We start from the raw sequence: 15,359 nt of genomic DNA on the forward strand, positions 1-15,359 counted from the left end.
ATCCCTCTGCCCAGATGTTGGCAGGTCATTCACAAGGATTCAGGAGGCCTTTCCTGACCAACCAACTCAAACTTGTCCAGGCCAAGCCAATCCATCACTCTCCACCACACTGTTCATTCCTTGATGGTTACTAAGTGTCTGTCTTCCTCTACTGGAAAAGAAGCTACACAAGAGGAAGGACCTCGTTCTCCTTATTTGCTATAACATCCCTAGGGTCTAGAACAGTGCCTGGCACTTGACAGATGGTCAACAGGTATTTGTTGATGAATGAATCAATGAATGGCACAAGATCCAAAAAACAGGCAAAGGCGGAAATAATTGGAAACTAAGACCCTGAAATCAGTTTTCTGGGACCACACAGAGGAAAAAGAACAGCAGTCTGAAGTGGTTAAGTGCTAATAGGATGAATCTAATTTCCATCTTTATTAAATTCTGACTCGCCCATGGTTTGAGCTATTTTAGAGGCAACCTAATTTAGTGAGGACCCGTTCTGATAAATCTATGTTAATTTTCATGAGTAGGCCAAAATATTTTTAAAAAGAAAGAAAACTACATGCTTTAGAAAAGATTGTACTATATCCTCAAAAACATTTCTGAGAAGCAGGGTCCCCTGGGCTTCCTCCCATACTTAGGCTGTAATCAATTCCTGTCCCATGGGGAGAGTGGGAGGAGGGAGCAGGGGAAGGTGGCGTGCTCCTCCCCCACCTCAGAGGAGGGGCCTGCTCTCCAGCTCAAGGCTCTTTCACTTCCACTGGGTGTTCTTCACTGAGGCTTTCCAGACCCACACCTCACCCCCGCCTCCAAATCAAGGCAGACAGCAGGGCTTCCACTTGTCTCTTCTAGGGACTCCTTTCTTACCTCATCTAATACAGGGAAAGGGAAGAATGAAGAGGACGAGGAGGGAGGGAAACGAGACAGTGGGGCTGTCATGAAAAACCCACTCAGCACTTCACTTCTCCTGCCCACCCACGCGACACCAGGTGCTGCTCACTGGTGAAAACCGGCACGAAGAGCTCAGCTCAGTACCTCATCATGGACCACATAGCTCGAGGAGACACTGGGAATCCGCTGCTCTTGGGTTCTGGTGGCGATGGTGAGTGGCAGCCACCCCAAGCTCCTCGGTGAGGAAATCGATGTTGTTTTCCATTCTCTCGGTGAGGGTGTGTGGGCAGTGAGGGGGGCTGAGGGCTCCCCGGCTGCTGTGGGCTGCGCTGATGGATGACCCCATTGCTCCTAATGGTGCACATGGAATTGAGGGGAATCAAGGTCAAACAGAATGACAAGGCTTGCAACAAGAAACAGCAGTCCCCTGGCCCACTCCCAACTCCTGTGCCCTGAAGCAACCATTCTCAAATCTTTTAGCTCTTGTGTTTCTGTTATGTATCACGATGTTTTAAAAATAATGTGATTATGCTATTATTTCTTTTTATTTTAGAACTTATGACTTACTACTATAGAAGACTAAGTCTCAGCCCCTCTTATAGGGTCACCCGCATGTACACACACATTCACACTGTCTCTTCTTCATCACTTGTCTTCCAAATATATTTCTTTCAAAATATGTGGTTGAGCTGGTATTTGGGATTTACATAATTACGATCTTGAAAAGTACTGTTCAAAGCTGATCCATCCAACGTACCTTGATTACATTTTCTTTCATGAATCCTCTGAGATAGAATTCATAACCACTGAATGGGAAAAATTAGAATGTCTGATACTACCAAGTGATGCCCAAAGCAAAGCAAAGCAAAGGGTATTCTCAGACATTGCTACAATCATTTCAAGAGCAATGCTTCAGTCCAGGACACAGTGAACATGCATCCATCTGTGGTCCCAACTCCACTTACATGGTTATGCCTGAGAGAAACCCACAGGTATTTGCGCACACACACACAAAATCCTGTGCAGCCCAGTTTATAATAGCAAAAACTGTATCTCAAAATCCCAATGTTAAATGGAAGAGCAAGTGATATTATTTATATAAAGTTTGAAAATGTTTTAAAATATCCTGATATTCACTTTGATATTCAATTTGATATCTATACCAGTATATGCATATTAGGTAATGGCATAAAAATAACCACAGAAATGAAAAGTGATGAATTCAAGATTGTCGTTACTGCCAGAGAAAGAAGTTAGGGACTGGAGTCGGGGAACGTTATTCTCTGCATGCTGAAAATTTTTAGAAAAGAAAGAACAGTGAAAAGAAACTTAACTTTCAGGAGTTGATGTTTCATTGAAGCTGTTCCTTCCTAATAGTGATGTCAAGTCAAAGCAATCCTACTCCATTCATTCCTATGGCCCAATCTTAAAATTTAGGAATGAATTGCTCTTCATGTAGAAAGGCTTCCAACATTTGTTTCTGTTACGGTTTCTTCCCTGCTGCCTGAATCATATGATAAAAGATCTCAAGAATAACCTAATGCCAAGATGTTTATTCTAAATGAGCAGATAAAGTGGGAGGAGAGCCCTAAGAGTTTGTGTAAAACTGTGTGTGTGTACATTATTCTGGGAAAACGGGACATAGTTCTGTGGGATTTTAAAAAGGGTCATGTCCCCCAGTACACTCAGAACATCTGAGCTGACCTCATGATACAAATGTGAGCCCAGGTCTTAGGCAGCAGATGTCCTGGCAGGTCTCTCAAGCCCTCTCTGCTCTGTGTTCATTCCATGGAAGCAGAGGTACTCAGAGGCAACCCTGTGGCTCCAAAGCATGCAGACAAGGACCCAAATCCTGGCCCCACCTGGGATTTGGTGACTCTGGAGAGGTCACTTTCTGTGATTTTGTTTTCTCCTCTATAAAATGAGGCTAGCAGTGAGGATGAGCATTAGTGACTTCATACCTATAGATGGTGTGGCACAGTGCCTGGCATGTGGCCAGAACTCAAGAGATCTTAATGGTTATTGGCTAGGTCTCCCTGGTACATGCTCCCCTTCCCTTACTGCTGTTCACAACCGTAATCAGCTACTGATGTAATTACTTATACGACATCTGCCTCCCCCAGTACTGTATATGCCTCTGGAAGGAAGAAATCTTATCTCTTGTTCTTGCCTAGTCAAGAATGAGTATGTGTTGAATGGGTGGATAAAAGGATGAAGAAAAGAATGAATGTCTCCACTTATGCAGAGCTGCTGGCTGTGAGAGCCAAAAGTTACTAAAAACCAAAGCAGAGACTATGAGCAGTACAACTTCTGAGCTACATATCAGCAGTATGATTCCTCCCATTGAACTGCCAGCAGTTTAGTATTATGAAGGTCAGGAACAATTCTTAAAGAAATAAAAGAGACAATTATCCCCTTTGAAAAAACCCTGGCTCAGCAGTGGCCAGATGAAGAAGAAAGGAGGATATAGGCTACGGTGGGCTGGAGAGTCCCAAGACCAGAGGAGACATGACTTCACTGATGAGGTTAAAATTGCTTTGGACTGGACCACAGGGGAGGGTCTGCAGTCAGTTGTCACATCCTTCTGCTGTCGGTGAGGCAGAGCAGAAAGGGGTTAGGAGGCAGAGATATACAGGATGCAAAAAGGAAGCAAAAAGATGGGTTGCTAGGTTGTTCGGTAAAAAGTAAGGCCGGCACCACAGCCACAGTCCCTCACATGGGTTGAGAGGATCTAGAGGAAAGGCATTCTCATATAAGCCAAGGGGAGGTCCTCTGGCTCATAGCTTTCTTGGCATGAGCTTAGGTCAAAATGATAACTGAGCTCCTTCCTTTTACACGCCTCTGAGATTTACAGAGAGCCAATAGAGCACTAAAGTCTATTTAAATTATCTCTAAGCACGCCCAGGCAGGAAGGTGATCAGAATTTAATGACTCATCTCAGTTTGTTGCCACTCAATAACACTGCTCTTATCTTTATGTCAAGGAGTATAAGAGGTAGGGAATGGGATAAAAAGGCAGGAATTTTTTTAAAGCTAATTCTTCACTGGGTAAAGTAGAAGAATAAATCAACCACATTTTTTAAAAGTTCAAAAGGGCCTTATAGTTATTGAAAAATGGGGTCTGCATGGGAAATTATTAGTAATTAAGGATTTGTTAGAGGAAGAGAAATATGTGCTTCCACTTTTAGTATGCCATAGAATTCTTACCATCTATAATCCATAGTAATGAATGTGCTTAAACTCTTTACATGAAAATAGGCTACTAAATAAACTTGACCTTTAATTTGAATATAGCATGTCAGTACTCCTGAATGGTTTAGACTGGCCTTTTGTGGAATTCCAAAATAAGACTCCACAGAACTCTTAGGTAACAGCATCATTCCTACAAAAAGTAAGCAGATTCCAACTTAGCAGTGCTTTTTGATGGATAACACTCATTTGAATGCAGGGATTCAAGGCAAGCTGTTAAAAAACTGTCACCATGTGCAACCACTTGTCTTTGTGAATCAGGATTTCTCAATAGTATGCAACCAAAATAATCTAGCAATATAAACTTGCAATCAACATAGAGACGTTCCAATTCCAAATTTTGGGCTCAAATCTTTATGTCCTCATTGATTTTTACAAAGTGTGAAGAGTTTGAACATATCTAACGCATTTATCTTAATAAAACAAGCTGGATTAATTTATGGTGTAAGGCAAGGTTACATTTAATAAAATGTAACCTTTTTATAAATGAAAGTTTGAAAGCTATTAAGTAATTCTTCTCTGCACATGAACTGCTTGGTATCACATTTTTTTTTAAGATTTTATTTATTTATTCCCTTGGTATCAAAATTTAAAAAATGACTTACGATTTCTCTTGCTTATGGGATAGGGAAAAGAGATCATAAACCAAGCACACTCCAAACACCGTGACGCCTGTCTCTTTCACCAGCATCGCACAGGTCCCCAAAAACAAACTGAGCAGCAAGAAGAAGGGAGAAGCCGTGGGAGGAAAACATTCCCCAACATGATGCTGGTCCACACTCCTGGAAAACAAGATCAAGACTCTTTTTAATCTAAGAAGAAATGTGGGTCACTGAGAAATACTAGCTTTTAAAACTAAGATTTAATAATCAATTTCATTGTATTCTAGGTAAGCAGGTGAAGAAAGATTTCTTCATGAATATTCATCACAGACTTATTTAAAATTGCAAAGACAAAAAAAGTAAATGCCCAAATAACACTGAATTTAGTATTTCAATGAAGATACATTTAAATTATGGTAAAATGTGGCACATAATAAATGGACACTAAAAACCCACTTAAAATACTACCATAGAAATATAGGTATTGAAGGTGGTATTGAAGGATGTTTAAGTGAATATATTTTAAGTGAATAATACAGGTTACTAAGCCATATGTGTGAACTCTGGGGCCAGGTTCTCTTGGATTCAAGTCACAGCTTTGCAGCTAACTAACCAGGTATTACGGCACAGGTTACCATGACTCACTGTGCTTCAGTACCCTCGTGTACAAAATAGGATTACAGTATTGTAGGCAGGTTTAAATAAATGACTTATTACATGTGACGTGGTTATCATCATAATCGTTATCTTAGTAAAGGTGTTTCAGATGCTTCTGCACATAAAGCAGTCAGTGGCTAGAGATATACCAAAATATAATCCTCATTTTTCTCTGTGATGAAAATATAGATATTTTGGCCTTTGTCTTCTCTTCTGGTTAATTGGTATTTTTAAATTTATTTTCCAAGGGGATGTATTAGGTAAAGTTGTTGGTTTTTTTTTTTCCTCATTATAATTTCCAGCTGGGATTTTAAAAAATCTTCCAGAGCATAAAGCCTTTTCTCACCTGGCAATATACCATTGGCCCACACCAAAAATAATCACTATTCCTTCAGTAGGTACCACAGCCATATGCCCTTACTGCTCTGAAGTAAAAGCCAATATTTCTGTAATTAGGATATCTTACTCTTATTGTTATGTCTTGGAACAATCACCTAAAATGATATGCCAAATTGGCAATAGATATGCATTTTTCTCTGAAGCTAGTCTACAGCTTAAATTGCTAAAAGTAAGAATGGCATGTACAAGAGAAACGGTAATCCCAAGGTTCATCATCACATAGCTATGGACACAACTCTGGCCTGATCATGTTCCCAAATGTACCAATCACACAGAAAAAGCCCCAAAGAGTAAGTTTAAACTAAAAGGCAATTGTTAATATTGTTCTAATGCCAGAGTAAACAGGAAAGAACTAACTGGTGAGTTTAGGTTTATATTTTTAAAATTTTTCACAATACCATTTCACATGACTAGCAATGTTGTGGAGAGCCACAAAGCCAGGCCTAGAAGACTAGTACTATACAGGTCCCCCCACTTTTCAATGTGAACTGTGGCAGTTCACATTGCTGCCCACTTCACTTTTATGAAAGACTTACATTAGTACCTATCTTCCCTAATAGGAAGAAATCTGAAGAGGATTTTTGTTTTTACAAAAAAAAAAAAAAAAAAAGGTGAGAAACAAAAATAGTGTTTAGCGTTTGTTTTGTAGGCGCTATTACAGAGGCAAAGTGCACCCCAAGCAGCAGGAGCAGCCCCGCCAATTAGCTCCTTCCCCAGGAGCCACACTCTCCATCTCAGCACCAAGCCCCCACAGCTTTGAACTAGGTGAGCATCTGTACTTTATTTCCATGTATTCTGTACATGTATTAGAAAGATGTGTCCTATGCTATCAGAACAAGTCTAAAAGAAGTTGTTTTGGGGGTCTGGGAATGCCCCCAATTTTGCCATATTAATGAATGGCCATTGTTTCAACACTTTAGGCCATTTTAGCTTACAAAAGTGTTCACAGAAATGCTCTGCTTTCAGATAGCATGGAAAACCCGTAAGAACAGGTACCAGGGGCACCTGGGTGGCTCAGTGGTTGAGCATCTGCCTTTGGCTCAGGTCATGATCCTGGGGTCCTGGGATCGAGTCTCGCAACTGGCTCCCCATAGGGAGCCTGCTTCTCCCTCTGCCTATGTCTCTGTCTCTCTCTGTATGTCTCTCATGAATAAATAAAATCTTTAAAAAAAGGAACAGGCTCCACGCATTAAACCAAAATTTTTTAAGAATTAAAAAATTCTTGATCATTCAAAGGCTAAACTGGTTTATGACAGGGTTTCTCATCAATAAAATAATATTTTGTTGTAAGGGCTGTGCTGTACATTGTAGGATCCTTGGCCTCTGCTCACTAAATGCCAGTAGCACAGTTCCACTTAATGACAAGCAAAAGTGCCTCCAGCCATTGCCAGATGTCCCCAGGGGAAGGGCAAGACTGCCCCATATTGAGAACCACTTGTTTAGAATTGTATTCCTCAATCACTGGCTGGCAGGTCAATGAACTCATCCAAAGATCAATATTCACAAATCCTTAACCAGGCATCCCTTCACAATTAGGGTGACACAATTCATTGGCCCCCTTTATCTGGGCCACCCTCTAAGCCTTCTGCCCCTTTCCCTCTGTGGATATATCACAACTCAAGTGAAAATCTGAGCAATATAATGGGAAATTATTTTATTGCTTTTCAGCATCTCAAAGCAAGGAACTTGCTCGTTATATTTTAACGAAAGGAGTGTAAATTAGAAAACCACAGTTGAGAAATATTACTTCCAATTCAGCCTTGTTATTTTAAGCTCTGAGCTAATTTAGTGAGGATAATAAAGAGGGGAAAAAATTAGGATCAAAATGAAAAGAAGGAATTAAACAAATCATGTCCAAATAGAAGAGAGGACTACACCCAACATATATTGGCTTGAAGCTTTCAAATTCCATTCTCAGTAAGAAATGACAGGTAAGAATAATCAAGAAGCAAGAGCTTGTCTTCCCAGCACTGGGATAGCCGTTCCTTTAAAACACTATGACAAGGTTCAGAATGTGGCTGGAAGAGAGAGCAGCCTCACATTCGGTAACGGGAGGTTTCCTATCTTGGTCTTCACAAAGCTCTCTGAGCATTTTACTGCCAACAAGCCTCCCTCCTGTCTCAGATAGATGCTCAAAATACACACACACACACACACACACACACACACACACACACACACACACAAGACAAAAATTCCTGAGGGGACAGCATGATTATAACCACAAAGACGGGCATTCTTAGCCATACATACCTATTGTAGGAGAGAAAGGCCAAGAGAAACAGCAGGCATGCTAACACATCAGCTCTGCCAACAATTCCAGCCACCTAGAAAGTTTGAAAAAAATAAAGACCTCAGAAAATTACTTTCAGAAAACTGTTACAGAAATGCATATGTTTGGGGCACCTGGGTGGCTCAGTTGGTTAAGCGTCTGCCTTCAGCTCAGGTCATAAGCCCAGAGTCCTGGGATCAAGCCCTGACTCAGGGAGCCTGCTTCTCCCCCTACTTGTGTTCTCTCTCAGTATCAAATAAATAAATAAATAAAATCTTTTTTTATAAAAAGGTATTTTTTTTAGATGAATGAGAAGTATGATAAAATAAGAAAACACATTGTTCTTCAAATTTGACATAGGGCTAACCACCTCCGGCTATCATATATTTAACAAGTTTATAGAAGGAGAAAAAGGAGGAAGGAAAAAGATTTTTATGCTTAATTTCATTTTTAACCTTTCTTCTATAGAAGTCAATTCATATCATCAAGGTTTATTCATTTGCTGACTTAATCAAAATATTTTTTGAGTGATGACTGAGTGGCAGACATTGCACTAATGTTTGGCACTAGGCTGCTAATGCAGCAGAAGGTATTTACAGAGTACTAGGAAAAAATAAGTTTAGGAAACAATAATCCTAGTAAAAACAGGAATAAATATGATCTCTATGTGAGCACACATGCGTGTATGTTTGTTTGTGTGTGTTTCTTAGTTCTGTCACTGAAAGAGCCTAAAAGCAAGATATCCCAGTAGCAAAGAGCCATCCTGGCCCAGGCAACAAACCATTCCTCCACTAAAGACAACATGGGCTCCCTGGAGAAGTGGTTGGTTCCAGGGCTGTGGCTAAGGAGATACAAGAGAAGCTTGGTTCATCTTATCATGTTAGAAGGTAAGAAAAGTGTGCAAAAAGTGACGGGTGCACGTCAAAAGAAGCCAGTGACAAGGGACAAGGGGCTCCCACTGACCAAATATCAGGTCATTTGAACATCAAAATAGATAAGGACAATAATAAAATAAATCAGTAAAACAAATAGACATCCATGAATGCATACTGATATTGATAGATGGACAAATGAATGCACATATAAGCACATACATAAATACAGTAAGCAAGTCACTGGGAAAGAATAGAAAGCTCTTCCTTACACTAAAAAGCCAGTTAATGAATGTGGAGGGAATAGTGCATTTGGCAAATAGTCATTTTGCATCCAAAAGATTGAAGAGTATGGGCAGCCCCAGTGGCCCAGTGGTTTAGCGTCACCTTTGGCCCGGGGTGTGATCCTGGAGACCCAGGATCGAATCCCATGTTGGGTTCCCTGCATGGAGCCTGCTTCTCCGTCTGCCTGTGTTTCTGCCTCTCCCTCTCTGTGTCTGTCATAAATAAATAAATAAATAAAAATCTTAAAAAAAAAAAAAGATTCAATAGTAGTATGAGCAAGAGACATCACAAAATAGCAGTGGATGCTAAACCTAGAGTATAAAGGTTAATACAGAGTATTAGCACCAATAAAGGGCAAATGGATGTGGCATGCCTCTGCATGTGATACCCTGAGAGAACACAACATCACTTTTGTCAAATTCCAGCCAGGGATACATAACATGAATACAATAATGAGAAGACATCAGACAAACCTAGGGTGAGGAGCATTCTATCAAAAATATAAATAAATATATATTAATAAAGTATGAAATATAACAATTCTACATTATTCTACAACACTAAAATTTTAATATTTCAATATCTCCAAATCTATATGGTATCATGATTTACTAGATATATTACCACTCCTATAGTCTAATGTATTATAATACTGCATATATTACAGATTACATGTATATTACACTTACATCATATACTACATATGCATATATTGTGTATTTCTATTTTATATACTATATTTTATATTATACATATTTCTATACTATGTATTTACATACAACAGTTATACTACTTGTACTTATAAAATTTTAATACAAAGTATAAATAAATAAGATTAGTTTCTTTTTTTTAGAAAATATAAAGTTTCTAAAGCATGGGCCATAAATTATATAATACATCCATATTTTATATAATAATCATTGGAAATAACATATATTACACAACATCAGTTGCAATGATATGTCATGTAAACATTTTATAATATTCATATTAAATATGTTTCAAATTATACTTAAAGTTGTGAATCATATTATAGAAAGACAATGCAGACTGGTAACAGTTCCAAACTTATGGAGACCAAAGAGATATAATGATTAATGGCCTTGGTTTTAGAAAATATACAACTAAATTATTCAGGTGTGAAGAGGCATGAATTATGCAATATACTCTCAAATGCTTCAGAATACAAATAATACTTCTATATATTAAGAGAGAGAGGAAGAAGAACAAAACAAATGTGGGTTAAAAATTGATGAATCTGGGCGATGAGTATATGGTCATTATATTTTTGAGATTTAAAATTGTTTCTCTTTAATGTGTTACTTAATGTGGAGGAGGGTGAAGAACAAACGGCTATTTATAAATCTTTGTGTTGTTTCACTACTACTTAAAATGTGTGTACATTTCTCTTGATTTTTTGAAATTCAAGAAATAAAACTGTAAAGGAAAAAAATGGGATATGTTTCAAAGAATGCTTAAAACAAAGGCCATGTATGAGCTGGATCTTAAAGAGTAAGAGCTCACAAGGGAAAGGAACAGGGTTGACATTTCAACCTGACACAGAAGATAGCATCATCCCAACCATCAAGAACAAGTCTACAGTGTATTCAAGAATCAATCATAAATAGCGGAAAATAGTGTTCTGGGAAATACACCTATGAATATTCTCATATAATAAGCACACTTGTAGTCATAAAGGAGGGACAATGACACATACATGTAGCTAGACCATCCAAAGCTTCAATGTAGATCCTTCTCTTACCATTTGAGTGAGACTCAATTTTGTTGACTTTAATTTCTGCAATTTATTATCTTTATTTTTTTAAGATTTTATTTAATTGAGGGGATCACTGGGTGGCTCAGCAGTTTGGCGTCTGCCTTTGGCCCAGGGCGCCATCCTGGAGTCCCGGGATCAAGTCCCACGTCGGGCTCCCTGCATGGAGCCTGCTTCTCCCTCTGCCTGTGTCTCTGCCTCTCTCTCTCATGAATAAATAAATAAATCTTAAAAAAAAAAGATTTTATTTATTTGAGAGAGTAGAACGGGCGGAGGGTGGAGGGGAGAGGCAGAGGGAGAGGGAAGCAGACTCCCCACTGGGCAGGGAGCCTGACAATGCAGGGCTCAATCCCAAAATCCTGGGATCAGGATCTGAGCGGAAGGCAGATGCATAAACAATTGAGCCAACAGGTGCCCGGTTTCATTAAATGACCAAAACACCCCCACCTCATGTTACTGTTGTGATTAATGAGATGATATATATGAAGTGCCCACTCAGTATTGGTGCCCTTCTGTCTTCCTCTTCCCTTCAAAGAAGGTGGGTGGAACTCAGCACTGAAACAGGTTTTTCCTGCGAGGCTTATAGAAATCATTTTTTTATGTTAAGGCTTATATGTATGATATTGAATTTCACTTTATTAGATAATCAAATATATTAGTTAAAAAATATAAATAAATAAAAAATATAAAAATATAAATACAATGAAATAAATTAGTTAAAAAATATAAATATAAATGAAGATAATATCATTATATACTTGCGTTAAGGATTGATAGCAAGTCACATACTGAACCAAGTCCAACCTATACCAAGAGAAATCTGGATATGGCTAAAGAATTTCACGAGCAGTACAGAGTTAAAAGGCATTAGCTAATGTGGCTGCCTTGGACCACACACTGTTCATTGATCCATTAATCTATAAGGAATCTGAGTGCCAAATCAGGAAGGCTGCCTGACTCAAGGGAGGTAAGCAGTGACAATATGGTGTCACCTCAGTGTCAAGAACCAGCTCAGACTCATAATCTATAAAGCAACAATTGCACATGGTTCACTTGTGAGCCCAGATCTGCTCAGTCTACACCACCATGTCCCTGAGCATTGAGCTCAGAATCACCTGCAAGGCCCCTGGAAGGTTAAAGAGAGCCCAGCTCACTAGCAACAAAATCTTGGAATAAAGCCACACATCTGGGCCCAGAGGGACACTCAACGCAGCACAACTGATGCGGTCAACTCACACAACAGCAAGACTTGCAAGCTGATATTGGGTGTAGCAAGTTGGAATGAGGCAATCACAAGCGAGGCGAGCATAACTAATGTGCTAAAGGCGCCTGAAGCCTACTTCTCAAATTGCAGCCAGTTTATGCTGCTGGGAAGCCAGCTGGATGTGCCCAAACAGAAAGAATGTGTGTCCCTTGGAGCAGAGGCTCAGAGGGTGTGTTGAAATGTTAGTGCTGACACTGAGACTCTGTGGCCAGTACCAAACCACCAAACATTTACTGAACACCTACTCCATATCCCTGTTGAGCTGGGGTCTCTGGAGCAAGGGGGTTAGATGTCTTAAAAACAAGGTGCTTGTCATTAAGTTCTATACGTCTAGACCAACCATTCACTTCCACTGTGATTCAATTAGTCAGTATCTCCATGTTCAGTAACTGCAAGATTTATTCCACTCAACAAACATTTTCCAAGTGCCTCCTATTTGCCAGGTATTGTGCCAGCTGGTGGGATATAACCCGCCTCAAAGAGTCTCACATCTGGTGGGAAGTCAAAAGAGGGTATAATTATGATACAAGGAAACTGCATGTCGCATAAAGAGGAGAAATCACTGCCATGAGAAGAATGGAGGGATTGAATTTGACTGTAGAATCTATTCGGCTTCATGAGAAGGCTGGAGTTACACACTAAAACCTAAGGAATAAGCAATAAAGAAAGGCTCAGTAAGTTTAAGACACAGGAGTGTGAATCCGGGGCCAGAGAAGGAACACGGAAGCATTCCAGGCCAAGGAAAGAGCAGTCTAAAAACACAGGAGGTGTTTCTGGAAGGGAAGGCAGAAAGTGACAAGGGCATGGAGTAAGTAAATGAAAGGAATGAGCAATGGGAAGCAAACATGGGATACTAAGTTGGAGCACCCGGGCTTGAGTTTCTGCAACATAGGCCGAATGGTAGGATGCTGGGAAGTACAAAGGACTTAGTCAAAAATACGTGCAGAAGGATAGCATGTACTTCTGCCTCAAGCTGCAGGTTTTCCTCACCAAGGGGGTGGTTATTACCTGAGAGTTGAACCCTGTGACACACAGTCAAATAACGGAAAAAATAAGTGAACGTCAATGGGTGGAATTCAAATCATGTAACATTCAGATCTAAGTCCTAGCAAGCTTAACAGAATCACATGTGAAGAACAATTAATTTAATTTGCCCCCAAGACTTACTATTTCTTAGAATACCATTCATAGGATTTGTATAAAGTATACCATATGTATCAAGCTATCGATTGTTCTAGCTGCATGAATGGGTCCCGTTAGTGTAGATGGAGCCAGGAAACACACACTTAAGGTGCAACAGCTGAAACCCAGACTGACTGATTAGATTATCATTCTCCAACGAGCTCTTGTCCCAGTTCTGGAATGTTGACCTTAACCTTCAACTCCACGTGTCAGCATTTCCTGCTCTTGCTTTTGACTTGACATAAGTGCCTTCCTTCCAACCAATAATGTTTCTATGTTTCTATGATAATTGCTAAAGTTTTAATTCCCACCGAGGAATTACAATGATTTTCCCCATTTCCCCAGTTTCTCTACTTATTTTTCTCATGATTCAGGAATCAGAAAAACACACAAATCTCCCAAGAAATATACCGTCAGAAAACCCTTCAAAGAATCACAAGGCCTTCAATGAGGAAGGAGCTGGATCTACACTGGCCTTTGCTATACTCCCTGCACTGGGCGACTATATTATAATCATTTAAATATCTGCTGAAAGGTTGAGTAAATAAATGCATTTGTTCCTTATACTTAAATCGGAAATAATTTTGTATTGCAACATATTGCTTTGTCCTGTATGTATCTATGTGTATGTTCTTTTGCTTTTTTAGGAGCTTGTGAACAAACTATGGGTAGAGATCCCTTATCCACCCACTTACCCTCTTGGTACCTAGCAGTACCTACACCAAACAAGTATTCATTTACTACATGTTGATTACGTAATTAAGGAAATAAATCCTTAATCATACCAACATGTCTAAACAAAACCCCTCCCCCACAAAAATGTAAATCCTCTGTCCTTCCTGGGATTACTTAGGGTCACCATGTTGTTCTTCTTTAGCAAGGGGGAGATATATCCTGTTTCTCTCTCTAGCCACACTATGATCTTTTAAATAATAATAATAATAATAACTTATCATTAAGTCTTCTGTAATACAATGTGTTTTTATATTTCTCTTCTTCCTTAGAAACCTAAATTAATTCTTATAATTGGATAATAGTCTCCTGATTTTACTTGATAGTATAGATTGTTATTTAAGTCAAATTTCTTCACCTCCTTCTTACACTTCTCTCATTCCTTGTGAATGCAAACAATTTCTCTAAAATTTTTCCCTAAATGCCTAGCTCTCAGACTCTTTTGTCCCTATAATTGTGTTATCATGGATTTTTTTTGATTAGCTTATTGAAACTTTTTCTTAAAGGTCATCTTGCTAAAAGGATTTGTCCTTTTTCTTAGAATTCCACCAATCTCTACCAGCTCGTGATCACACTGTCCAAGGTTACCTGCTCTCCCTCTCTGCAAGCATAGAATTAAGACTGTTATTATCCTACTCTTTTGTTCTTTCTACAAACATTTTTCCCAAGACACTCCAAACACATATTTTCCACTATACTTCGACCCGGTGTCATGTATCCTATATGGCTAGGAGTAGCAATCAGTCCTTGATTATTTCACTTCATGGGACTTCCAAAAAGAATATTAAAAACTTAGGTATCTCTCTCATCTTTTAAAATTCATATCTAAAATTTTTCATCATAATTTTAAATACTTGAAGGGCTCTAGGTTCCCATGCATTGTAAGTTCTGACATTTTAAAATAAGGCCATATTATTACTGTTTTAAATATACCAAATGGAATCTGAAATTTGCCACTGCAATTTGAAACTCATTATTTTCTATTTACACAAACATAAACAGGCTCTTCTTTAAATGGCAGACATTTCACACCTATTCCCCTTGAACTCTTATTTCTGTATTTTATCTCCCCCTTGGCATTCTTAATGTATTGTATAGTTATGCTTAAAAATATTTTAACAATCATCTTCTCTCTGTAATAAAAATACCTACATATTTAAATTAATTTTATATAATTTTATATAATTATT

General features: G+C 38.9%; 1 protein-coding gene across 1 annotated transcript in view; it reads right to left on the reverse strand.

Moving 5' to 3' along the window:
* TMTC1 (transmembrane O-mannosyltransferase targeting cadherins 1) overlaps window positions 1-15,359 on the reverse strand; it is a 274,216-nt gene that overhangs the window by 233,826 nt on the left and 25,031 nt on the right. The window contains exons 3-5 of the mRNA XM_055318820.1: window positions 8,042-8,115; window positions 4,736-4,912; window positions 1,027-1,233 (exon numbers count right to left, since the gene is read on the reverse strand). Of these exons, the coding sequence (XP_055174795.1) occupies window positions 1,027-1,233; window positions 4,736-4,912; window positions 8,042-8,115 (458 nt within the window). The remainder of the gene's footprint in view (window positions 1-1,026; window positions 1,234-4,735; window positions 4,913-8,041; window positions 8,116-15,359) is intronic.

The sequence above is a fragment of the Nyctereutes procyonoides genome, unplaced genomic scaffold, assembly GCF_905146905.1.
Source record: "Nyctereutes procyonoides isolate TBG_1078 unplaced genomic scaffold, NYPRO_anot_genome, whole genome shotgun sequence".
Classification (NCBI taxonomy): domain Eukaryota; kingdom Metazoa; phylum Chordata; class Mammalia; order Carnivora; family Canidae; genus Nyctereutes; species Nyctereutes procyonoides.